General features: G+C 39.5%; 1 protein-coding gene across 1 annotated transcript; it reads left to right on the top strand.

The window, feature by feature from the left end:
* Nucleotides 1-46: 46 nt before the first annotated feature.
* crb2a (crumbs cell polarity complex component 2a) lies at nucleotides 47-26626 on the top strand. The gene is made up of 13 exons (XM_067423327.1): nucleotides 47-307; nucleotides 17120-17779; nucleotides 18136-18331; nucleotides 18521-18660; nucleotides 18740-18910; nucleotides 19325-19438; nucleotides 19513-20478; nucleotides 20817-21397; nucleotides 21476-21641; nucleotides 21817-22687; nucleotides 23139-23255; nucleotides 23350-23476; nucleotides 24757-26626. The coding sequence occupies exons 1-13, from the start codon at nucleotides 214-216 to the stop codon at nucleotides 24976-24978; spliced, it is 4425 nt and encodes a 1474-aa protein (XP_067279428.1). The 5' UTR covers nucleotides 47-213; the 3' UTR covers nucleotides 24979-26626.
* The last annotated feature ends 1369 nt before the right edge of the window (nucleotides 26627-27995 follow it).

Here is a 27995-nt window from a genome sequence, read left to right as displayed (position 1 = left end):
AGCCACTGCTCTCAGCCTGACCGTTGTGATGCTGGACAGAGGAACTTCAAATGAACTACACACCCGGACGCTTACAGGAATTTAAGAGACGAGAGAGAATTTCAACAGAGCAGACTTTCAACTTGAGGACCATGAAGGAACTCAGAAGTTTGATGTTCCCCGGGATGGTTTAATTTGAAGGTGGCTCCACTATGAAGAGACTTTAAGTTTGGTATGTTTGGATTGTCTCACGTCACCATGGAGATCAGGAAAGTGCATCTGAAATGCACCGGGATATTTTTTCTGACAATGATGCTGTTCAAATGGGGTGAGTTCTGGCTCTCATTCTGTCTCAGTACATATAGGAAAACAAATATAATATTCTATGAACATATATTTTCATAGAACACAATGAGTTTACTTTTACATGGTAACCCTGAACAATGCAAGGTTGAATGAAAGGAAATTCTTACATGCAAAAAAAAAAAATGGATACTGATCATTAAAAGCTGTTGAGAACATCATTCATAGAAAATTGGGATAGTCATACGTTATGTTTTGCTAATATTTGGTCACTTGAGTGTGTTTTATTCTGAGACAGACCATTAATCATAACTCTGCTAGAGTCAAAAGCAACAGGTTGGATGTGGCTCTTCTGACCCTTTAATTTTTGGCAAACTTTACTGTTTAAAAAGGCAAATGAAAGCAAATAAACTTGTTAGTTTAACTTTTTTTTAAAAAATTAAGTAACCTAGTTGCCTTAAAATTTTGAGTTTATTGAAATTAAAAATTTGAGTTGAGATATAAGGAAGGAAATTGGTTTAAACTCAAAATATTATTGTATCTGAACCACATAAAATGTGTGATAAATCAAGAAAATAGCATAATTTGGCATGTTTCACTGCGTCATCACAAATAAAACACACAATTACCCAATATGCTTACAAAATCTTTAAATTTTTCTCAAATGATTCTCAAAAATGTTAATTGTATTAACTTACATTTTAAATTTTAATGAACTCAAAATTTTAAGGCAACCAGCTACCTTATTGTTTAAATATTTACAGTATATATATATATATATATATATATATATATATATATATATATATATACTGTAAATATAAAATTACAAAATTTTATATATATATATATATATATATATATATATATATATATATATATATATATATATATATATAAAATTTTGTAATGATGCCATCACTGTAAAAAAATGCCTTAAATTTAAATTTTTAAGTCAACTTGGATGTTTTAAGTTGAAATTAAATTACATTAAACTGACTTTTAAAAAAATGACCTGAATCTTGTATAACTTACAAAAAAAGTGAAAAATTGCTCAACATATTTTGATGAGTTAAAGCAATGTAAAAACATGTTTTTTTTACAGTGTAGAGGCAAGAGCGTGAGGGTGGTCTCTTTTGACTTGTACCTGTAAGCAGCCACCTAGCAACCACCTCCTCAGAACACCCTAGCAATCACATAGCAACACCCTGGCAACCACCCACAACACTCTATCATGGCAGTTTTAAACTAGAAAAAAAGCATGTTAAGCCCTGGGTGTTCATGTTGTTATAAGATATATCTTCTAAAAAATTGTTGGGTTGTTTCAACTCATGTTTGAGTCAAATATGGACAAACCCAACCGTTGGTTTAAACTTTTTAAATACATTTTAAAACCCAACAGTTGGGTTTGTCAATATTTGACCCAAACATGAGTTGAAAAAACAGGGTGTTTCATATGTACTGACACAGTAAATTTTTTTGGCATTAGTGTTCCATTTTCTGTTATCTGTGACTCCCAAAGATGTTTACTGGTGTTTTACTCGCGTCCCTCCTCCCGTCTTGAGTGATATGACTAGTGCATAGTACAGACAGAAGTATGGGGGAGGTTACCCATCTATTTTCCCTCCTTCCATCCATCCCGTCAGATTCTGCCCCGCTCTCAGGCCTCTGTCTGAAGCAGAAAAGCTTGGGGGGTGGGTTCCATTGTTTCCTGTTGCCATGACACCAGGGCTGAGTCATTTGGACGCTGTGTGCGGGTGGAATCTGCGTTAAGCACTTTTAACGAGCTCTGTTTGCTTTTGCGTCCCGTAGGCTTAACGCCCTTTCATCTGACTGCATGGTCAAGCTGTCTCCGAGTATCTGACTCTATGTTGATCATACTCAGTGGATAATAAGTCTAAAGTATTGATGGTTGTACATAAAAGAACATTTGACTTACCAGATTTTACTAGTCCGAAACCAAACTCCAATCTTAACCCTTTAGTGTGTAATACATGTAGTTACTTTGTAATTATTCATTTAAGTACTGAGTAATAATACTTATAGGGTTAGGGTTACATTTGATTTAGGGTAAGTTAGTGTTTGTAATTATGCATATTACTACAAAATATGTGCCGAAATTTCTTTATACAACACTTAATATGCTTAAGTTCGACATTAACCAGATACATTTTAGTGTTTTTCACTGGAGCAAATATTATATTAAATGAAGTGTACTACAGATTTACAGTAATAGCTCTAGCCAGTGTTAGTTTTGGTTTTAAGTGTTGTATAGAATGGAAATGCAAGGTTGACACTTACTTTAATTACACTTTGTTTAGACAGAAATCACTATCCTGACCCACAGATCCTGCCGTTTAGGTGTCAAGTGTTGTATGCTATTACAACCCCGCATCTATAGTGTTTGTATAGACTAATGGGAGTCAATGGGGAAGTTCAGCGAGAGGAACAGTGAAACTGGTCTGATAGTTCATGTCAAATCACGCATGCAAATGCGACATCAAGCGCTTGGGGAAACGAGGGGGATCCTGGAATTCTTTTTCAATGAAAATGTCTACAATGGACCCTGCCCCCAACTCTAATCCTAACAAGAACACAGAGAGGGAAGAATAAAATCACACGGCAAAAGTCTACTGCACTCACATGACCAAGTAATGTAAGAATATCACCTATAGAAGTTTAAATTAATGTTTTGAGTAATAGAGTATAATCTATTATAATAAGTAAGTAGCAAGCTTTTACTACACTGTAAAAAAAAAAAAAAAAGAAAGTAAAAAAAAACATTTGGGTCATTTTACAGAAACGTCCATTAAAGGGTTTGTTCACCCAAAAATTTAAATGCTGTCATTAATTACTTACCCTCATGCCGTTTGACCTCCGTTCATCTTCGGAACACAAATGAAGATATTTTTGTTAAATATCCGATGGCTCAGAAAGGCCTCCATTGACACCAATGTCATTTCCTCTCAGATATTCAACTAACATATCTTCCTTTGTGTTCTGAAGATGAACGGAGGTCTTACGGGTGTTGGACGACATTAGGGTAAGTAATAATGACAGAATTTTCATTTTTGCGTAATCTAACAATTGAACCCTAAAACACAGCACAATGTTGTGTTTCATTCAACTAAAAAAACTATATGGAAAATTCTTTCATATTTATACAGTAAATCGTGGCCCTATTTTTACAGACTTCTTATAAAACTAGAGGAGGTGTAGATATAGGCCAATAAATGCTGTTAAATCGATTAATCTCGTATTTTATATATATATATATATAGAGAGAGAGAGAGAGAGAGAGAGAGAGAGAGAGAGAGAGAGAGAGAGAGAGAGAGACCATCAAAAGTTTGGAAGCATTACTATTTTTAATCTTATTGAAAGAAGTCTCTTGTTCTAAGCCTGCATTTATTTGATCAAAAATAAACAGTAATATTGTGAACTATTTAAAACAATGGTTTTCTATTTTAGCATACTCTAAAATATAATTGATTTATGTGATGCAAAGCAGAATTTTCAGCATCATTAGTGTCACATGGCCCTTCAGAAATCAATCTAATATGCTGAGTTATCTTCGATGTTAAACAGTTCTGCTGTGTAGTATTTTTTTGGAACCAGTGATGCTTTGTACAGGATTCACTGATGAATAAAAAAGTTTAAAATAACAGCATTTATTCAAAATCACTATCACTTTTAATCCATTTAACACAAAAATTAAGATAAAAAAGATAAAAAATTATTAATTTCTTTAGAAAAAAAAAAAAAAAAACTTTTGAACAGTAGTGTATTGTTACAAAATATATATTTTATAAATGCTGTTCTTTTTTATTCCCCTCCATGAAAAAGAAAAATTTAGACAAAACTGTAGCTGTAAAAGCTCAATAAAAAGTATTTTACAAAATGATAATACAAGTAACACATTTCAGCATTTCAAATCTCCAGACACTGACCAGGTTTTCTTAGACGAAACAGACTTTTTTATCAATTCTCTCATAATGTTCTGTTTTCAGATTTACATGGAGGATAAAAGCTAATATCCTTCAGAACTAATGCCAAAAGCCTCGTTTTGATGCTCGTGGTTTACTCAAAAGCATTACCATAAAGTTTAAAAGGTTAAAACTTTGTGTCTAGGTTTAGGTGCAGGGGGGAATAAAGCTAATTAGCGTCTCTAGCTAATGAGTACCTGAGCTAATGACAGAGATCTGCTAAGTCTGACATCATATTGATGCTAAAAACAACTATTAATAGGCCTACTCTAATATTCAAAATGAGTCAAAACACGTATATTTAGTCTGAAAAGTTCTTAAAACTCTTACTTTTAGGTTCACATGAAAGAATTAAGCGTGCATACATACAAAGAAACAATTGCGCACACTTCTCCTGCGCCTGTGAAAATAAACAGACCAGAGGTTATCGCAAAGTCCTGTCACACATCACACACACCTCCCAGCTGCCCTCTTACTGTCATCCTCTCTGTAACCCGTCCGTTCCCACTCGTATCTCTGGACAGATACATATTAAGGGAGCGTTATCTCATTCGGATGATCTCCCCATCTGACTGGGCACATAATCCTGACAAATGTCACGACCATTGTACATATAATTATGTTGTTGAGCTCTTACCTTCAAGATCCAGGGTTATCATAGTTAACTGAAACTACACATATACCTGATATCACACTATACAATGAAACTGAACCCTCTAAAACAATCTGTAACCCCTAAAATGGTCAAACTAACCTATCACGCCCCCTCACAGCAGGAGGTAAGACACAAACAGGGATGACTGACAGTGATGTAAACAGAAGGGGAGGAGTTCTCCTTGATTGACAGTCGGTATCAGTGTTAGCCGTTTAACTCTTAGAAACTGCATGGCAAACATTCTTCCAGCGGTCTCACACAGATAACCTCAAACACTGACACAAGACGTAGTGTTCAAGACCGATGTCAGGAGAATGTCTCCGTCGGCCGTAGGATGCCAGAGACTCTCACATGTCTGTGAAAGCTCAGTGTTAAAGTCTTCCTAATCAGAACCACTACAGCTTGTCTCCACCGAGTTGAACCCAAACGTGTCACATCTGGGTGCTGTCCACATTCCGGCGAGATCACATTTAAGAGAAAACAAATATGTATGGGACATGTGCGGATCAAAAGGTGACGAGCTAGTTGATATAGTTGGACACCTTTCCTAATATTCTGTTGGTCTCCTTTTTGCTGCCCTGACCAGTAGAGGCACCTTGAAGGTGTGCAGTGGTATCTGGCACCAAGTTGTTAGCAGCAGATCTTTTAAGTCCTGTAAGTTATGAGGTGGGGCCTCCATGGATCGGACTTGTTTGTTCAGCACATCCCACAGATGATCGATTGGATTGAGATCTGGGGAATTTGGAGGCCAAGTCAACACCTCAAACTCGTGCTCCTCAAACCATTCCTGAAACATTTTTGCTTTGTGGCAGAGCGCATTATCCTGCTGAAAGAGGCCACAGCCCCCAGGGATTACCGTTTCCATGAAAGGGTGAACATGTTTCGGTAGGTGGTATATGTCAAAGCAACATCCACATGGATGACAGGACCCAAGGTTTTCCAGCAGAACTCTGCCCAAAGCATCAGACTGCCTCCGCCAGCTTGCCTTCTTCCCATAGTGCATCCTGGTGCCACGTGTTCCCCAGGTAAGTGACACACACACACCCCTCCATCCATGTGATGTTAAAGAAAACGTGATTCATCATATCAGGCCACCTTCTTCCATTACTCCATGGTCTTAATCTGATGCTCACGTGCCCACTGTTGGCGCTTTCGGTGGTGGATAGGGGTCAGCATGGACACCCTGCGGCTATGCAGCCACATACACCAAAAAAAACTCTGAGGAACTGTGTATTCTGACACCTTTCTATCAGAACCAGCATTAACTTCCTGAGAAATTTTAGCTACAGTAGCTCATCTCCCCACATGCATCAATAAGGCTTGGCCGCCCATGACCCTTTCGCCGGTTCACCACTGTCCCTTCCCTGGAGCACTTTTAAGAGATCCTGACCACTGCAGACCGGGGACACCCCACAAGAGCTGCAGTTTTTGGAGATGCTCTGACCCAGTCGTCTAGCCATCACAATTTGGCTCTTGCCAAACTCGCTCAAATCCTTACACTTGCCAATTTTTCCTGCTTCTAACACATCAAATGTTCACTCGCTGCCTAATATATCCACTAACAGGGGCCATGATGAAGATAATCAATGTCATTCACTTCACCTGTCATAATGTTATGCCTGATCGGTGTATTTACAAACCTATAATTTGGGGTCGATAAGGCTTTTAAATGTTTTTGAAAGAATGTTGCATTTAATAGATAAAAACAGTAATATAGTGAAATATTATTAGACATTTAAATAACTGTTTTCTGATTATATTATATATCAAACAAACCCAAATGATTTATCTCTCAGCCACCCTCGACTGATTTATTTTTTTATTACTTGGCCTGCCCGATCGGTGGATATAAGCGTGAAGATGGGCAACCTCTTGTCTATGTTGCTTTCGAACAAAAAGAAGTCTAAAATAACTAGCAGTATTTAACTCTGACAGATTTTAATCACTCTCTGGAATCTCTTGGTGGCACAAGGTGGCAGCGAACTGAATTCTAAGGTTAAAAAAGCTGTCTGGCTTAGTAGTGTAGACTAACCTAAAGCTGTCCTGTTTTAAACACACCTCTCTGAGAGGATTACGCTCAGCTCAGTACACGAAGACTTTGGCCTACTCACTCTTTTCTCTCTGACTGTAGGCACCTTCTAATGAACTTTAAATTGAATCGTTTCACTGTACATGACAGGAAGTCAAATATTTCCTTTGAAATCATGATGAAATCCAAGGTCCAACATGTGAGCAGACGATACAAATATTCTGAAGTAAAGGTTCCGTCAGTGAGAGTGTCTAAGCACGTGCTTGTGTGAGAGAACATAAGCTAAATGTGGTACAGACGGTATAATCCACTTTAATTTTCTGTAAACATGCAGTACAACACACAGGTTAGCAGAGGGCAGAGCAGAAAGCAGATAATCAATGTCCTTCAGAGGCAGGAAGGAGTAAGTAAAAAAAGAAAACTAGAAAAGGCACTTCATGTATGTCTGCCCTCAGTGGACTGGACGTTTGTGACTGGCACCATATGGCTCAGTGACCCTTCATGTCTGGCAGCTGAGCCGGGAAATCTTCTTTAATTCTCACACTATACTGACAGGAAATGACATGAGCGTTAAAGGGTTAGTTCACCCTAATGTTGTTCGACACCCGTAAGACCTCCGTTCATCTTCGGAACACAAAGGAAAATATTTTTGTTGAATTTTGATTGCTCAGAAAGGCCTTCATTGACACAAATGTCATTTCCTCTCAAGACCCATAAAGGCACTAAAGACGTCATTACAAAGCCCATCTTACTACAGTGGCCCTACAATAATGTTATGAAGCGACGAGAATAGTTTTTGTGCGCCAAAAAAACAAAATAACGACTTATATAGTGATGGGCCAATTTCAAAACAAAGTTTTGAACGTTATGAATCAGCGTATCGATTCATGATTCAGATCGCGGGCCCTATTTTAACGATCTGAAACGCAAGTGTCAAAGCGCGAAGCGCAAGTAACTTTGTGGGCGGGTCTCGGCGCTGTTGCTATTTTCCCGGCGGGATAAATGGCTCTTGCACCCGGCGCAAATCTAAAATGGGTTGGTCTGAAGTAGCTTCATTATTCATAGGTGTGGTTTGGGCGTAACATGAACAAACCAATCAGAGCGTCATCCAACATTCCCTTTAAAAGCAGGTGCGCAAGTTCCATTATGGATTGCTATTATTATGGCGTATTTACCAGGCGCACGCCAGGAGCGGTTCACAGCCGAGGAGACTGATGTTCTTGTGAGGGCAGTGAAAGAGAGAGAAGTTGTGTTGTATGGGGATGGGAGAAACACACCCAAAATAGTGTCGGTTAAACAGGCGGGGGAAGAAATAGCCACAATTGTTTCATCAGCTGGCATCCCCAGGACGTCACACCAGTGCCGCAAGCGCTACAATGACATCAGAAGACGGGGAAAGTCCATCAATCGGGCACGCCGTGTAACCGGAGGTGGATCTGCCTCTACTCAGGACCTGACGCCAGCACACCACAATGATTTCCCTCATCTCATGTGTTAATATTTTTTTAGTGTAACAATTTATGATTTGCAAAAATAACTGTTGCATCTGTGTAGATTACATGAGCAAAGTGTATGCGCGTTGTGCACGCTATACATTATGGTCAAGCATGCGCCCTTAAAATAGCATAATGAACAACGCGCAACGCACCACTGACTTTAGACTAGGTTTTTTCTGGTCAGTGGCGCAATTGTTTAATAAAACAGCAAAATAGCACCAGGGATTGTTTGCGCCGGAGCACGCCTCCTTTTTTGCGCTGAACCGCCCAGGGAGCGCAAGATCATTCACTAGTTTAGCGGCGTGCATCTTTGGAGGGAAAAGCGCGGTTTGATTCAAAATAGGAATGACACATGCATCGGTGTACAAAGTCAATTGCGCTGGGTGCAAGATAGGGCCCCGCGTGTCAAACTGACAAACTGCTGAAATCACGTGACATTGGCGATCCGAATCATGATTCAATACACTGATTCATAACGTTCGAAACCTTGTTTTGAAGCTATATAAGTCATTTACATTTTTTTGCACACACAAACTATTCTCATGGCTTCATAAAATGATTGTAGAGCCACTGTAGTGAGATGGGCTTTATAGCGACATCTTTAGTGCCTTTATGGGTCTTGAGAGGACATGACATTGGTGTCAATGAAGGCCTTTCTGAGCCATCAGATTTAAAAAAAAATATCTTCATTTTTGTTCCGAAGATGAACGGAGGTCTTACGGGTGTCAAACGACATTAGGGTAAGCAATTAATAACAGATTTTTCTTTTTTGGGTGAACCAACCCTTTAAAGAGATCCAAGATGGTGAGAAACACAGAAAATAAAAGAAAAGGAGAGAAGAGAGAAGGTGGATCTGGGGTCACAGAGGTCAGAATCTCTTCGTCTCAGGGTCAAATTAGCTTAGCAGTAACTATAGAAACTGAGAGCCACTCAGTGGACACTTGCTGGGTCAGTCTGAGTGGAGCTGTTTTTCCTGGGCCGGGGGTGGGGAATGAATGCTTGTGTGGCTGTCAGACGGATCTGCATCCTACACAGTCTACAGAAGCATACACAAATCAAAGCATTCTTAAAAATGATTTTTGGGGAACATTATGTGTGCATGGCGATTACTCTTAAAACATCCACTTCATTTTGTTTGCTTTAAGATCGTTGTGTAAGCCACATTTTAAGATAAATGAGTGTGTTCACACCAAGATCAGTGTGTAAGCTCTCAGTTGTGTTGTGTAAGAACAGTCTGTGTGTTCTGAGACTGATAAGATGTTTCTGTTCTAAAAGTAACACTTCCGTGTTGATTAAAGTGTCTGGGCAAATACGTTGCAGCTCTAATGCTGTACAGTGGGTCCAAAAGTCTGAAACTGAGAATCTGGAATTCAAAATCTAATTTAAATCTGAAAAATAAAATAATAATAATTGGGATTTTGAACAATTTAGAGTGAAGGATCATTATGACATTCTACCTTACACTCAAATTGTTATGCTTATATATAATTTGCTAGGCATTTTATCATGTAAAAAAAAGAAAAAAGTATTTAGACAAATTCAAATAATATTTTTTTATTTTGGCCAAGTCTGTGATAAGGGTCAAATATTATAATCAATATATAAAATAAAGGATAATGACATGGTAAAATGTTTCCAGTTTAAGAGGTTGTTTACACAAACTAAAAACTAAAAACTAAAAACGTTTTCTTTCTTTTCTTTTTTTTTTTAACGTTTTGGCCGTTTATTTGCATGACAATGCCGTTTTCGGGGCCTGAAAAGTAAAACCCTTGAAAATGAGATTTAAAGGGATTGTTCACCCAAAAATTAAAATTTGATGTTTATCTGCTGCAGAGGTGGGTAGAGTAGCCAAAATCTTTACTCAAGTAAAAGTACAAGTACTTACGGAAATATTTACTCAAGTAAAAGTAAAAGTAACAATCGTAATAGTTACTTGAGTAAGAGTAAAAAGGTATTAGATGAAAAAACTACTCAAGTACTTAGTTACTAGTTACTTTCGATCTGATTGATAAGATCCAAAAACCATGAATTTCAGACTAGAGCTTTCACACACCTCCATATATATATATATGGTGTGTGTGTGTGTGTGTGCGTGTGTGTGTGTGTGTGTGTGTGTGTGTGTGTGTGTGTGTTTAATGGTTAAACAGTGTAAATTAATGGTGTGCTGGGCTAACCACAGCTCTTTTTAAAACATACTTTGTTCTTATATTTTTATAAGTATATGCATTCTTAAAAATACAGTCCCATTTTTAAATGTATATATACACTGCAGACTGTTGTCTGTCCGGATATGTGTATAAATGCAAGATGTCACATTAGGCTATTCAATTTGTTTCGTTTTTAGCCTGATCTCATCAGTACCTATGGCAACGTTTATGCAAACCACAAAATATGTACCAATACGTACATATTGCGACAGTTTCGAAGTGAAATGTCCACTGGGTGGCGCTAAAAGCTTATTTTTTTCCAGCACACATTTGCTTGAATCTGACATGTTTTGTTACGTTGTGTTTTTAACGTACACCCACACTAAACCTACCCGAAAGTGTTAACAAAAGCAAATGTGACAAAAATAAATTTGTGTCCATGTATCTTTAGCTTGTGTTTAGAACTCGTCTCTGAGCTTTTTTATCATGACTCGTTCTTCAAGGGGTTCGTTCTCAAGCTTTTCGTTCGTTCTCAGAACATGGAGCTGTGACGCAAAATTCAAAATGTTTTAGTTTACAAACCATAGACTAAAAAAATGCAGTTTTTCTGCCTATAGTGTTCATTTCTGTTGTGTGTATAGGTAGTATTTTGTGGTTTGCAAAAACATTGTTACAGGTACATTTTGCCAATGAGGTTGCTCGTTTTGTGAAAAAAAAAGATATGTAAATGTGCAGATGTGAACGTTTGTTTGTGGACGTGTGTTCGGAGGATTCAAACGATTTGTAATGCTTGCACAAGAGAGCATATGAGGAAAACACTCGGACAGTGTGTGAAATAGTATTACAATAAAGGAAAAGTGCCCATAGTTACCAAATTACCATTAATAGTGTTCAAATATAGCATCATTGTTACACTTACCGCTGTTTTCTCATGTTGGAGCTGGAACATGCATTAAATTATGAAACTGTTCTTTTTGACATCTTGGACTGAAATCAGACTGAACTTGAGGCCACGTACGGGTGATCTGCCGTAGCTCACACACATCTCCCTCTGCTTCGGCCATCATCTTCTGACTAAACGCGCGCTAATTTTATGCGGGTGATGCGTATCCACCTCTCGTGAAGCAGCCTCTCCAACGTTTCGCGAGACTTGCGAACAAGTCATAACTTATTTTAAAATATATAATTAATTATCACCATTGACAGTAGCGGAGGAACGCCACCGAATGTAACGAAGTAAAAGTACAGTTTTTTCACAAGAAATGTAGGCCTACTTGAGTTTTGATTTTTAAATATACTCTAAAAGTACAAGTTACCCAAAAAATGTACTCAAGTAAATGTAACGAAGTAAATGTAATTCGTTACTACCCACCTCTGATCTGCTGTTGGTTTTCTCACACAAACCGATCGTTTCACGTCTTAAAGCAGCACTAGGTAACTTTTCAACCTTCATAATATATTTTTTAAGACTCTTGTGATGATAAATCGACTTACAATAGGTTGAATGACACGTCTGCCATAGCCTGATGGGGTCTGTATGGTTTTTAATCGTACTTTTAAACTTCGGGTTTCGGAAAGTAACCCGAGAAAAAAAAAGAACTACAAAATTCGACTGCTTTACGGCATATACGTCACTTCCACCAACACACACACTTCCTTACATTCGGACGTGCGAGCCCAACTTTGTTCGTCGGATAATATAGTCATGTCCGAAGCAGCAGAGACAAATAAGAAAGAAAAGGTTTTGTTGGAGGAAAGCAATAAGAGGAAATGAAAAAGTGATGTGATTAAAGGCAGGAAAAGGATCAACATGTGACCAGCGTTTGCTCGTCGGCGTGAGCTGAAGGAGGCGTGCCCGACCGATGCTGTCCTGCTTGTTACGGTGAGCTACCACTCAAACAATGAACTGAAGTATCATATAGATTCTGTAAAACGGTAACCAATAGACTACTATAATGATGCTGGCTTGTAAACGTGAGCATCGTGATTATTTGGCGTTTGAAAAAAATAAAACCCATGAAATTATATTCATATGACATGCTGAAACATATGCCACTGACTGTAACGTTACCTGGGATGAAGACATTTCACACGCGACGCCAGAAGAACTCCTCTTGCAGTGTTCAGGGGAACTGTTAGCGCTGCACCGACCCGCGGGACGCTTTTATGAAGTTATTTGGCCCGCACCGCACCACTGTATATATTTTTACAACCCGCCGCGCACCCGCGACCATTAAATAGACATACGGGGTCCGCGGGTTATGGGACGACCCGCGCATCACTAGTTCAGGGCTATTAGGGTTGTCATGTCAACAAATGCATGCGCGATGGCATCCCCTGATGTAGGATGACAGCTCTTACGACAGTAGTTGAGGACATTATTTTTTCCAAACTGTAGGGGGACCCCGAGAGCAAAAGTATCCAAGTGGGGGCTTTAAAACATCAATGTGTCGCCACGAGCCGCTGTGTTTAATCCTTAAATGCATGACTGTTTCGAGAAACATTCTTACATATTCAGGTCGTTAGCGACCCAAATCTATATTTAACATGGATGGACCTCGTGATAATATATAAAACTCCTGATGTTACACTTACAGAAGAATAAAATAAAGCATATTTCGTTACCTTTTGGAGCTTGGAAGGGGTTCAGTTTGAGCCGATGTTTAATACCATCATCATCTGTCCTCGTCAGAGCTCGTTTACCAGTACATTCAGCACCTGCCTCATATTCGCAATCTCGAGCATATTCTCCAAACGCATTTTCAACGTCTTCAAAATCAATATTTTGATCACTGACAGCTTCTTGACCACATCCATCATCAAGAGACAGTGACACTAACACTAATATTTGATTGTGTTTAGTACTTGCTCTCTGCTGTAAATCACTGAGTTTTGCAGATTATAATTATTATTGTTTCGTTTTCTGTCAGAGGTAACTATGAGTGAAACGTCACTTCATCATTGCGTATCAGACATCGCCACCTTGTGGAATAAAGGTGAATTGCGCCCTATTTCGTCATTATAGATTAATTTATCATTGTGCAAAAAATATATATGGACAATTCTACACACCTCGGGTCGTCAGCAACCCTATACAATTTTGACAAAAAAACTAGTGAAAAAACAGGCATTCAATTATAATTCTATAATTTTTTCTTGTTATATTGTTTAAAATGGATTGATTGAGGAATACTTAGAAGGTTGATGTCTAACTTTAAAAAATGAATGAGGAGCAGGGTAGTGAATGACATCTCAGATCGCTAACGACCCGAGGTATGCATTTAAGGGTTAATATGGATTCGTATGTCTATGTGTTTTTTACTCTCATAGTGACTCTCATAGACATACACCCCATTAACATGCATTATACAAACAACGGTTGGAGTGGGGGAAAAAATCTTAATTTGTGTTCTACTGGAGAAACAAACACACCTACATCTTGGATGCCTTGGGGGTAAGCAGATAAACATCAAATTTTCCTTTTTGGGGAACTATCCCTTTAAAGTGAATGTTTTTTGAAACAATTTCATTACTGTCTCCATGTAAACTACAAAAACGCACATTTGTGAAAACAGTGATGTCATGCACCTGTGTACGTTGTTGTTTGTGTGTGAAAAACGCAAAGAAAAATGCCCATTTTTAGTACATCTCTGTCGTGTAAATGGACCCTTAAAGGGTGTGTTCACCCTAAAATGAAAATGATCCCACGATATCCTCACCCTCAAGCCATCCTCGGTGTATATTCTTTCTTCTTTCAGCCAAACACAATCAGAGTGGTATTAAAAAAACTATCCTGGCTCTTCTGAGCTTTATAATGGGAGTGAATAGTTCACTCTTCGAGTTTTTGAAGCTCGAAAAAGCACTTTCATCCATCCACCATAACAGTAATCCATACAGAAAAGGTCATTCTTCCGCTGGAACTAGATTCTTGTATGTTTGTTAACGGAAACCAGTTATTTAAGTTTATAAATGTGTTATATATGGATTTTTTTTTATTTTATTTTTTTTTACAAAAACACATTGTGTTGCTTCAAAACGCCTTTATTAACCCCCCGGAGTACTTCTATGATAAATGGAAGCTTGGAAGAGCCAGGATATTTTTTTAATATAACTGAAGAATATAAAACCTAGGATGGCTTGAGGGTGAGTAAATTGTGGGATATTTAATGTGACCTTAAAAAAGTTTAAGAATCAAGCTTTACCCTTGTGGGGTTTTTTTGGTTCCCACAAACACATACACACTTCCACACTATATAAACCCCTTCAACAAAACGCTGCTCCATTCCTGCTGCACTGCCTTGCTATACACACAATGGTCAACATGTGCACACAGCCATAAACGCAGATCACCTCATTCCTTTTGCCCATTCATTAATATCTTCCGCCTGAATGAATATCTGGGATGAAGGTCTGATCAAAGCGACATTGAGGGGGCCAGGGCAGCGAAGTGGTTGAGAGGAGGTGGGGGAGTGTTTAGGGGGACAAGAGGCCCCACAAGGGTTAAGGATGGGTGGGCCACACTAATGGATCCGAATTGGATGCGCAGTGGGGGTTGAGGGTCGAGGTCATGCAGATAACAGGAATTTGGAATGACTCAAAGAACTCTCATGCGATTGGTCGATCTGCACAAGAAAATCCCCATGAATGTTCTCTGCACCACATTCTGAAAAAACCCTCATATGCACAGGCAAAATAAGCAATTTACAATACACTCAAACACAAAAGGTCACAAATGACAGGGGATCGCTCAAATTTGATCTCAAATTCAGGGCATGAAGTACATTTTGTCAGACTTGTTATGACTAAGAAAATTCTGAACTTCACAAATGATCAACGTCACAGATGGGCTTGGTATTTGTAATGCTGACTTTGAAGAGATTCTCTCTCTTTATTCCTCGGGCTCAGTCTGTCTTACCCAGGATTAAGGTTTGGGATCAGTGGCCTGTTATTAACTGATGTCAGACTTCGCCTTTGTCTTAGATGGCATGTCTGTTTTCCATTTTTTTGGCATAAGTCAGTTTCATAGTAATATATTACATGCGAATCTTTCAAGTTCTCTGAAGACAAAGCACATGCAAAACTTACCATCACTATGTTAGAATGATGCTATGAGGTTGCTAAGGTGTTCTGTGTTTTTTTTTAAGCAGTTTGCTAAGTGGTTGTTTACCGGCCAAATCAAATGAACCCACTTTTAACTTTCTATGACATTATGGTCCCTAGATATGGTTTATTATTGTCATTTAAAGTAAGTCTAAGGTTTTTATTTGCCCATTTTATTTACACGACAAATATACATCTCTCCACACGTCTCTTTTTCCATGTCTATTGGAAAAATGGTGTAGGACATGGACCCACTTTATATTTGGTGGCCTTATGTACTTCATTTTCAATTAATTATTTGATACAATGCACTTATTGTGTACATACATGTTTTTGCATTGTACTTACATTTAAAAAATTAGCTGCATGTAATTACATCTGTAATTAATTTCGGTAGTTACATTTATAATTACACTGTTGACCCTTACACCTAACCCTCTTAAACTTACCCATACCACCACACCTGTCCCTAACTTTACCCATATCCCCTCAATAGCAGCAAAAGTTTTTCAATACAATATGAATACATTTTACTTATTTTTTGATGGAAGTACATATAGTTAAAGGGGTGGTTCCATGTTTTTTTTTTCTAGGCTTGGTTGTGTTTATGTGGCGCAGTATAACATGTCTTAATACTTCTTCTTTTTTTTAAATGCTGTATTTTTCATATTTTACCTTTATTCCACACCGCTGTCTCCACTGTCCTTTGAATGTCTCATTTTCTTCCTGCTTCCTGCCCATCCCTCCGAAAAATGCAATGGTGTTAATCCCTATTCGGACGGGATTAGTTTAACATGGGGAGGTGGGGGTAAAGTAACCATTCATATTACAGACGTCCTAAGGTAAAATTACTTTACCCCCACATCCACATGTTAAACTAATCCCGTCCGAATAGGGCTTTAGATTGGTTAGATGGCCAAATGTAATTTCATGTATTTTTATTGGCTGAAGTGCCAAGCACAGGTTGTCCGGAAACGCCACATCCCTTACCATTACGGGCAGAAGTTACATCTGCCGTGACTAACAAGGGTTTATGATGTCACCAATCCGGGAAGAAGCTTGTTGTAGTCCAAACCGGCCATTTTTGTAGGCAATAAACTGCCATAACTTTAAAAGACAATATCTCCGTTTGCATTGAACTTTCAGTGCTGTCACTTTGCAGATACTGTTTATGCTCAAGCAGCAACATTACACACTAAATAAAGTTTAAAAAGTGAAATTGCATGCAACCACCCTTTTAAGGCCACCTTATATAAAGTGGGGCCTAGGACACATAATACTTGGGGTTAGGAGCTTGTTTAGCTCTCTAAGCCTAAGTATGATCAATGGTAAAAACATGCAGTTTACTTGAAACTTACATCTTGTTTCCAATTGGCAATATGCATCAGTAAGAAGTGCCATATTAAATCCTGTCTTTCTCTCTTCAGGTATATTCTGTTCCGGGTCATCTGATATGTGTGCATCTTCACCGTGTCAGAATGGAGCGACATGCGTGGATACAATGGATGATTATGTGTGTTTGTGTTCACGGGAAGGAGTACGCTACATGGGGAGGGACTGTGATGAGCTGTACAACGCTTGTGCGTTTGCTGAATGTGAAGGGTGTGTGAGTGAACCCGGTTCAGAGCACTACACCTGTCCAGAGGACATTGACGAGTGTGAAAGTGGGCCGTGTCTCGGTGCCCACTCTGAGTGTGTGGATGAGCTGAATGGCTACAAATGCCTGTGCCCACCTGGTTTCGGAGGTGAGGACTGCAGTCATCGCATCACAGACTGTGTTGATGAACCCTGCCTCAACAATGGCACCTGTAGACGTATAGTGGACGGATTTGAATGCACTTGTTCAGACGGTTTTCATGGCGAGACCTGCGAAGAGAACCTGGATGAGTGTGAATCACATCCCTGTCAGAACGGTGCAATCTGTCTGGACGGGGCCAACAAGTATCACTGCTTCTGCGTACCTGGATACCAAGGACACAACTGTGAGATTGACATAAACGAGTGTGCATCGAGACCTTGTTGGAACAATGGAACATGTATTAATGGGAAGGACCGGTACTTCTGTGAATGCCTGCTGGGATATACAGGTAATATGTGGGAGTGTTTGAACCTATCATTAACTTTTTGTAACTGTACTGCTAACAGTCTAAAGCAGAGGTGCTCAATCCTAATTCGGACAAGCCAATGTCCTGCAAAACAACCTCCTACACACCGGTCTAGAAGTATTTGGTAATCCTAAAGATATTGATTGGCTGATTCGGATGTGTTTTATTGGGGTTGGAACTAAACTCTGCAGGACAATGGTCCTCCAGAAGTAGGATTGGGCACTCCTGGTCTGCATGGATGTTGACAGCAATTGATAACTGGTAGTTGCCAAGTTGTAAGCTGCTCTTTATTAGGCATCAGCTTTTTAAGTCATGTGTTGTGTTCTGAATCTCTGTAGGAGTGAACTGTGAGATGGAGATTGATGAATGCGAGTCAAATCCCTGTCAAAACGGAGCAACCTGTCATGACCTAGTGGGGCTGTACACCTGTGACTGTGTACAGGGGTTTGAAGGTTCAGACTGTGAAATCAATATTGATGAATGTGAGAGTGATCCATGTCAAAATGGAGGAATCTGCCACGACCTTATTGATAGGTAACAGAACTCTGGAATTGTGGGACTGCCTGACATGCACATGACATGTCCATGCACTGCCAGTTGTTGTTTTTTTACTTACTCACTGCAAGTAAAACAATTGATACAGATGTTAGTACTTTTCTTGTCTAAGTGGTTAAACAAACAAATTGGCCAAAATAGTCTGATTTTGTGTGTGTGTGTATGCAGTTATGAGTGTGAATGTGAAGGCACTGGTTTTATGGGGGATCACTGTGAGGAGGATATTCCAGAGTGTGCATCACATCCTTGCCAACATGGAGCTACTTGTTTAGAAGGCATTAACCACTACAACTGTACCTGTTGGCCAGGTAGCTCTCCTTTCCAAACTGCACTCAATTCTTTAGTCTAGCTATGCAACAAACTGAATCGATGTTAATGTGTGTATAGGTTTTGAAGGAGATAACTGTGAAGTGGATATAGATGAATGTGCTGATACTCCCTGTGAGAACGATGGTGAATGTTTTGAGAAGTCAAAATCAGAAATCTGGGAAACAGACTGGGAGTTCACCTACGCCACTGCTGCCGGTTACGTCTGTCAGTGCCAACCAGGATACACAGGTACCAACAACATAAAAAGAGATGTTTTAAAATGAGAAAAGTAAAACAATACAGTAAAGCCATGTTTCCACCGCAATTTCCCGGAACAATTTTTCCCAGGATTTTTTTTCCCCCAGACCTGTTGCGGTCTGTGTTTCCCTCGCGGCCTAAAAGTACCACGAAGATTAGGCCAATTAGGAACATTTTTACCAGGAACTTCATTTAAACATTGGTCGAAACACACTGAGTACCACCCCAAGTTCCCTAGTTCCTGGGGGAAATTCCTCCAGTAGAAACGCGGCTTAAAACAACACAACAGATAATGCAATCACTTTAATTTTAATAACTTGTTCAGGAGTTGAGCATACCTATTTTGTGACCAATATGATTGAATTGGTGGTCAAGCTGTTTATTTGTTTTGTTTGTCTTCCCTAGGAGAGAACTGTTCAGTGAACATAAACGAGTGTGTATCCGAGCCCTGTCACAACGGGGGAAGCTGTAAGGATTTGGTTAACGGATACACGTGTCTTTGCCTGGAGGGGTTTGCAGGTTAGTGTTTACACGATAGAAAGTGTATGCATGTATATTTGTCTGTATTGCTAATTTTGGTCTGTCTTCCTCAGGCGTGGAGTGTGAGGTAAATATAGATGAATGTGAGAGTGCCCCCTGCCTGAATGGAGGTGTATGTGAAGATGGAGTAGCTGAATACAAGTGCCAATGTCAGGAAGCTGAGGAAGGTCACCTGCCATGGGGGGGTCCCCAATGTACTGTGCAGCTTCTTGGTTGCATTGAGCATGCCTGCCAAAATGGCGCCACCTGCTTGCCATGGTTAGATGGAGAGACACATGGACATACTTGCCTTTGTCCTCCTGGTTTCTACGATGACATATGTTCTACACCAACCACATTTTCATTCTCCTCACCGAGGTTCTTTCTGATTGAGGTTCCACCACTCGAGCGCATAAGGAGAGACACAGAACACGAGCCTCTATCTGTCCAGCTGCGCTTCCGCACCACTCTGCCTGATATGGTGCTGTTCTTTCGTGGCAATGCTGAGCTTTTCCTATCCCTGGAGATTGTTGGTGGTGAGCTGCGTGCTAAGGCAGAATCAAAGGAGGGAGGGTCACTAAAGGCACAGTTACCAGGGCTTGTAAGTGACGGCGATTGGCATGAGGCAATGGTGAGCATTGATGAGCAGGATAACAGACTTGTCCTTCAGGTCAAAGGTCCAGGCTGTGAAAACCAAGCATGCAGAGTTGAAGACAAGCAACAAGATGATCATGAAATTTTCTTGCACCACGATAGCCTCACGAAGGTATATGTGGGTGGAGTACCAGAGGAGTACAAGGAGCTTACATTGAGTGGCCATGGCTTTTTGGGCTGTATGGAGGACCTACAGGTTGATGGCCGTCCTGTCCTGCCAAATGATCTGGGTGACGAGGAGGCAAGTGCAGAGTTAGGCTGTATAAAGACAGAATGGTGCCAGGTGGACCCACATCCTTGCTCTCAAAAAGGGCACTGCGTCGATCTCTGGACGAGCTACCACTGTGACTGTTATAGACCACACTATGGACATGACTGCAGCCAAGGTATGCATACACACATGCTCATACACTCAAACACTGACCTTGTTGTAGTGTGTAGCACTCGAGTATTCAACTCTGATGCTGATGGACAACTGTTCTGCCAGGACAGTTAGATTAACTCTAATCCTATTCAAACACACCTGAACAAACTAATCAAGATAATTACTTGGAAAATACAGGCAAGTGGGTTTGATAGGGTGGGAGTGAAACTCTGCAGGACAGCCCTTCAGGACAGCAGTTGAAAAGTTTGGGTGTAAATTAAACCAAACTTATATAATTATAAAACATTATTGCCACATTATGATAATTTACTTTTGCCTCGGTTTCTCTTTCTTTCCCAGATATCCCCTCTTGGACATTTAGTCATGAGGACTCTACAAGCTTTCTTGCATTTGAATTGATGTTTGATATTGGCAGGAACTTTAGTGTCTCGTTCTTCCTACGATCACTTAAATCAAGTGGATTATTATTTCAGCTACAAAGGGCAGGAACTCAGGGGACAGAAGAAGATTATCCTTATTTAACCATGTACCTGGAAATGGGACGAGTACAGGTGACCTCTGTAGCCGAGTCACCCACCCTATCATCACCAGTGTTTGTCTGTAATGGACAGAAGTCTCTGCTTCAATTGGACATACAGGAAGGTCAGGTGTTCTTTAGCCACGGAGGACTGCGCTATATACTTGGCTCACTGCCTGACATGGAAGTTCTGAGGGGAGACCTGGTGTATGTTGGCGGAGTTCCACGTGAAGAAGGTGCAAGAGATTGGGGTGGGAACTTTAAGGGCTGCCTGCAGGATCTGAGACTAGACGATGTGCATCTAGAAGTGGAAGTCTGGAATAGTACCCTCAATGAGAGTATATATATGTCCAGTGATGCAGAAAATGTGCTACCTGGATGCATAAGTGATAACACATGCAAGGTATGTAGACTTACATGTAGCTTAGATATGATTGCATTGATACTTACAGTTGAAAATAACAGATTTTGTGGTTTGCAGGTGGAGCCTTGCTTGAACGGTGGAGAGTGTACAGTCACATGGAATGACTTTACTTGTTCCTGTCCACGGGATTTCACTGGAAAGACATGTGATACCAGAGTTTGGTGTGTCAGTGACCCATGCATAAATGGTGGACGCTGCGTGGATCTGTCGAATGGATTTGAGTGTATGCTTATCTTAAATGACCCACTTTCTTAGTTGCTTCCTGAACATCCGAGTGGCAAAATAAAAAATAAATATTAATAATGAATAAATGTTTATAATCGAGTAGTAAATATAAATCCTTGTAAAATGTATATATATTATAAGAATTATATATACTTTTTTTGTCGTTTTAACAGGCATTGCTAATGCAACCTTTGACAACACACCCCTACACTACAGTGCTAAGGGATCTCTAGTAGACCCAGTGACCAATGTCACCATGGAGCTTCGTACAAGGCAAGAAAATGGTGTGTTACTTCGTGCATGGAGAGGGGCAGAAATTCTACTGGTTGGTCTGCTGGATTCAGCCATCTATGTGGAGCTTCATACAGAGAACAGTGTGGAACCAGTTTCATTCTCTGGACGAAGACATATTGGAGATGGAACCTGGCATCGCCTGCTCATTGCCATGGCTAACCCTGACCGTGATGCATCACAGTGGTTGATTTTGGTGGATGGCATCATTGATGGTAGCAGTGCCCCAGTGCTTGCTGGTAGTTTAAGTTTTCTTAAAGACTTGTCAAGTGAAGTTGCACTTGCAGAGACATACACAGGATGTCTAGGTGCTGTCAGAATAGGTGGGGTGTATCTTCCATTTGTAGACAATCCTAAATCACCCCAAACATCTCAGTTTTGGAGGAGACAAGATGAGCGTGTGCACATAGAGTGCTCTGGCACTCCAGTGTGCCGCTCTCATCCTTGCAGGCATGGTGGTACATGTGTGGATCTCTTTAATACATTTAGCTGCCAGTGTTCACCTGGCTGGGAAGGGATCACCTGTGAGAAAGAAACAGACGAGTGCATCTCAGAACCCTGTCTCCATGGCAAATGCAAGGACAAGTTTAATGGGTTTGACTGCTTGTGTCACCCAGGATTTGCTGGACCTACATGTTCAGAAAACATAGACGACTGCAAAGGATTGAAGTGTAAGAATGGAGGAACCTGTGTGGATGGAGTTAATGTCTACACCTGTATCTGTCCCCCTAAGTACAGCGGAACACGTTGCCAGTGAGTTCCTACTGATCACACATTTATACCTAGACTTGACTATGCGATAGCTTACACTCCATTTACAGTATGTACTCACATCACTGGTAGTTCATATTGGGTTAGACCCTACTCTGAAGCAGGAGCTATTTTAGTTCCCCCAAAAGGAGTTCTTATAACTAAAATCATTCATAGTTCCTGTGGTGCAAACACTCCAAAATCCAGGTACTTTAGCCAACAGTTTTAGGTACTACGAAAAGGTTTCTCTTGTGCGACAGCCCCTATAATGTGGGCTTCACAAAGAACCAAATGCAAACCTGCTTCCAATTGTACAAAATGCTAAAAACATCAAATAGTTCACTATCCATTTTTTTCCAAATGTCCCTCTTTATTTCACATCACAATGCATCCTTATCTGTTTGGGACTGTTTCAAGTGTTGAGCATTTGTTTGTATCTGTTCTTGTGCATCAGGTATAACTACCCTCCTCTTAAATGTGACCTTGATTTTGAATGTGAAAATGATGGCATATGTCAAGACACTCAGTGGGGGGCAAACTGCACCTGCCCTCCAGGATTCACAGGAGACAGGTGGATTTAACACTTACATCTAACAGTTACATCCTTGCCCAATATAAATACAAATACTGATAAAGTGTTAACGTTTGTTTGTTTTTTCCAATAGATGTGAGAGAGAAATGGATGAGTGTGCATCTAGCCCATGTCTAAATGGTGGATCGTGTCTAGATCGGCTGAACCGGTTTCAATGTTTGTGTCCAGCAGGATTCAGTGGCCAGTTCTGTGAAACAAATGTAAGTCAACACTGAGTATACTAGTTTGGCAGTGCTAAACGTTACATGTTATACCTGCCAACAATTATTGCGTTTCCACTGTCAGGCCAGTGAGAGCCAGGCTTTTCAGCGGGCTGGGCTAATAGCCTCGGATTTGTAACACCATGCTCAAAACCAAGCTGCGTTTCCACCGTCAGGCTAGAAGCTCTGCAGCGCTTGACTAAAACCCGGCTGTAACACAACGTCACCCATCATTTCACCAATAAATTAAAAGTTTTATAACAAAACTATCAGAAAGAAATCACTGGAAACTAGCGGGATCGCAAAACGTTAAAAGTGGCCATTTTCTGGCATCTTTTATTGTTTACTTAAAAATTTAAACTCCAAGCATCAATGTTTTACCACAGTTTTACAATAAGTCATACAATGATCATAATGAATTAATTTTTGTCAAGATTGCACATTAGTCACACATAAATAGTGGTATTTACCGTTATTTCACACAAGAAAGAAGACACGTGTACTTAGTCAGTTTATTTGAAGTCACAGGACAATATGTTTACATCACAGTTATAAATTATAATTTCTACAAAATTTCCAACAAAAACAGTGACTGTTGCCGAAAAGGGTTACGAACAAAGGCAGAGTTTACCTGAGTCTGGAGACGTCAGCACACCGGGCACATATTTCGATATATACCTTTCAGATTTCATACATCTTTTGGACAGCAGATATGTTTGAAATAACTTCTGTTTGTGAGCCGATGTGGATTCTGATCACTGTATAAGGCAGACATAGTGCTGCAAAAGACTATTTGCGCTAACCACTGCCATAGTAAACATGGTAGTTCTAGTTCTACATCGCAATATATATCAATTTATTTTCAGTCTAGAAAAATAGAAAGCTCCCAAAGAAGTTGCTTTATTTCACGACATGCAAGCGCTAAAGATGGATAACAGACAGTCCGTTTAAAGAGACAAGACATACTGACAGATAAGATAAATACATGATTGTGATGGCCTATATGATTTGTCTGATTTCTTCAAGCAGTCATATTTACCATGTTTACTATGGCAATGTTTAGTGCAAATTGCCATTTGCAGCACTATTTCTGCCTTATACAGTGATCAGAATCCACATCGGATCACAAACAGAAGTTATTTCAAACACACTGCTGTCTGAAAGATATATGAAATCTGAAAGATATACCGGAAGTGACATGCACACACTAGCGGCCTTTTGGCCTGACAGTGGAAACACGGCTAATTTGAATTATTCCCCCCCTCCCTCTCTCTCTGCAGAAGCAAGCTCAGCAAGATCATATACCGTGGCTGGCGATTGCAGTTCCATTGGCATGTGGCTGTATCCTCTTGGTGACTATTGGTCTCATTTTCATGTTGATGACAGCACGCAGGAAGCGGCAATCAGAAGGAACTTATTCCCCAAGCCATCAGGAAGTTGCAGGTGCACGCCTGGAGATGGACAGCATGCTGAAAGTACCACCCGAAGAGCGTCTAATTTGAGATATGAACACAAAAACAAATGTAGACAAGGGGGATCTAATATTATCGGAGTGACAATGGAATTACACCCGACTTTTCCAAGACCATGTGGTATTATGGAACCACAATACTAAGCAAGTGATACATCAAACAAGCAACCTAAAGATGTACTGTAATAAGAATGAAAGAGGAAAAGCGAAAATGGGAAGGCGTCAAATAAGGAAATCTTTCACCAGTGATTTTGTGGAGACCAAAAACTCTGGAATTTAACCAGCGACTTCCTCAAGTCTAGTAGAACTTGGACGTTGTGATTCATTACCTCACGGCATTGTATGCCTGGACTACTTTGACAAAATGTCATACAGTAAAGAGGCAAAAATGCTTTACATTCTCCCCACACTCTCAACCAGCATTTAAAATCTTTAACAAATCCCTCTCAAGGAGAAACGCTGAAAGTAGTGCTAGTGATGGAGAGAGCAACATTTTGAAAATATTTTTTTCACACAGCATTTGAATGTACAAGATATGGTATTTGGAGCAATACTGTTTTGTTAACTAGCTACTATTTCTGCTGTATAGGCAACACTGGATATGATAATCGACAATAAGGAATATGGCTTCATATTCACGCCAATGTGAATAATTAGCCATACGTTAGCCTTTATAGGGATGGGGGGCAACAAACTAGTTACATTTTAGTCCCTGTTTCCTGTTCTATCAGATCACAAATAGACAAGGGAGACATACCCGTTTACACCTGTTATTTGAATCTACTCTTGTCCATTTTCAACCACTTCTGTCCTTATTTCTTTGAAGGGAGAGCCTAAATCTATGGGCTTTTTCAGATTGCATTAAGCTCGTGCGATTTAAAAATGAACACAAAAGGAGACGATGGAAAAACGTGGAGAGTAGCAGCTTTCGTTTCTGCTCGGACAGCCGCAAGACCACGGCAAACATATTGAGTGCGTGTTAGAAATCAGGAATGGTGAGAGAACATTGAGCTTGGTCCGTTTTTATTTTTGTTTGTTTTTTGTCTTCAAACCAAACTTAAATGTGTGTAAATTTTAGCTGCATCTAGTGGTGAGGTTGTGAATTGCACCGCTCACCCCTCCCTTTCAAAGCGCACAGAGAAGCTACAGAGGCCAACATAGGACAAAAATTTTGTCGTCGGAGAATGCAGAGTGACAAGCGCTCTTTAGAGAAGTTGGTCCGTTTAGGTCTACTGTATAACTATATGCAAAAGGTAATAAAAACATAATGCTAAGGTCTTTATACACCACTGAAAACATAGTTATGTATATTATATTGCATTTCTGTCAACAGATACTCATAAATACTACACACTGCACCATTAAGTCTTCTTCAGCCGACGGTTTAAATCCCGTCTGGCCAGTACACTTCCCATAATGTTTACACGTTAGGTCAGCAGAGTAGTTAATCTTTTGCGGCTGTTTGACCACACGAGCGTTTACACTAAGAAAGCAATCCAGTTGAATGCTTTTCAACTACCTCTGGAAGTGGTTGAAAGTGGACAAGCTCAAAACGTTTTAGACCCAGTTTACACATGTATTTAGCGTCATCCACTCGTGATAGGATTGACAAAAATGCATCTTAATACCAGGTGTTAAGTATTGCTTCCTTTGGGACAAAATTTTCCGGTTTTGTCCACTGCTTACACTCTAAAAAATGCTGGGTTAAAAACAACCCAAGTTGGGTTGAAAATGCACTAACCCAACAATTGGGTTGATTTTACCCAACGGTTGAGTTGTTTTAACCCAGCGGTTGGGTTAAATGTTGCTTAAGACAACCCAATTGCTGGGTTAAAACAACTCAGCCATTGGGTTAAAACAACCCAATTGTTGGGTTAGTGCATTTTCAACCCAACTTGGGTTGTTTTAAACCCAGCATTTTTTAGAGTGTAGTTGCGTTCACATTGTATAAGAATTACTCTAATTACGCATTTTTCTATTACTAAAATCGATGTCTTTGTTGAACTCATTACAAGTTACAAATTACATATATAAAGAGCCAAAAAAGACTAGTTAATGCAGATTAGTTAGCAGTAGGAATTTAGCATTAGCAATTTCACTAGGTTTATGTTTGATCTGCCATTTCATTTTAGTCAATAACCTACAATTTCACTATTAAACATTAGAGACGGCAAAGAGGAAATAATCAAGTAATTACATTTTTTTTGCTTTCATTGACAAGCTGTACATGGTGCTATTTGGAGTCACAAGACAAATAACTGAGTAGAATATGAGCAGTTGTCATTTTGTAATTATGGCAATTCCATCAAAAATGTGAACGCAGGATATTTTGATTGAGGCCATTATTGGAAAACCTGTGAACATTTTACTGTTTGACAATCACCGCACTTCGCATTTTCGGGAAATGCATTTATACACATACAAGTGTGAGACTACTAAAGATATAAACACCAACACAAATGTTTATACACACTTACCTCTGCATACACATGCAAACATGAACACCATGAGTGATAAAATACATACAATTCTGCCTGTGTATGAAGATAAAAAAGAGAGATGAGATAAACATAAGAGCAAATCCTTGCTGATGCCTAAATGCTTTAAATGCAAGTTGCGTTCATTTTACAAGTTGTGTATATGTTGTAAATTGTGGCTGTAATTTGTGTTTTCTGGTCTGTTGCATATAAGTGTGGCTTCCTTTGTGAGCATTCTTAGGAATTACTAAAACTACAAAGTACAGTGTGAACTGCAACATCAATTTAGGAATATATTTTTATGTAAATGTGCAAATGTTGTTTAATAAAAGTCTTTGTGTTTAAATGTGTAAATGGAGTAAAGGTCAAGTGCATGATTAGTTGTGCTTGACTTTTTTTATCTCATAATTTTTGCTTATAATTAGCAGCATTTAATTAACATGTTAAACATCCCTAAATTATTATTCATAATTTCTGTCAGGACCACTATTGTCAAAGATGATTGATAATTAGAATACAGGTGCTGTCATATAATTAGATAATCAGATAGATTAGATAGATAATCATCAAA

Source organism: Pseudorasbora parva, chromosome 18 (genome assembly GCF_024679245.1).
Source record: "Pseudorasbora parva isolate DD20220531a chromosome 18, ASM2467924v1, whole genome shotgun sequence".
NCBI classification, from domain to species: domain Eukaryota; kingdom Metazoa; phylum Chordata; class Actinopteri; order Cypriniformes; family Gobionidae; genus Pseudorasbora; species Pseudorasbora parva.
The sequence above is the reverse complement of the archived record's forward strand: the minus strand, read 5'-3'. Positions and strand labels throughout refer to the sequence as shown.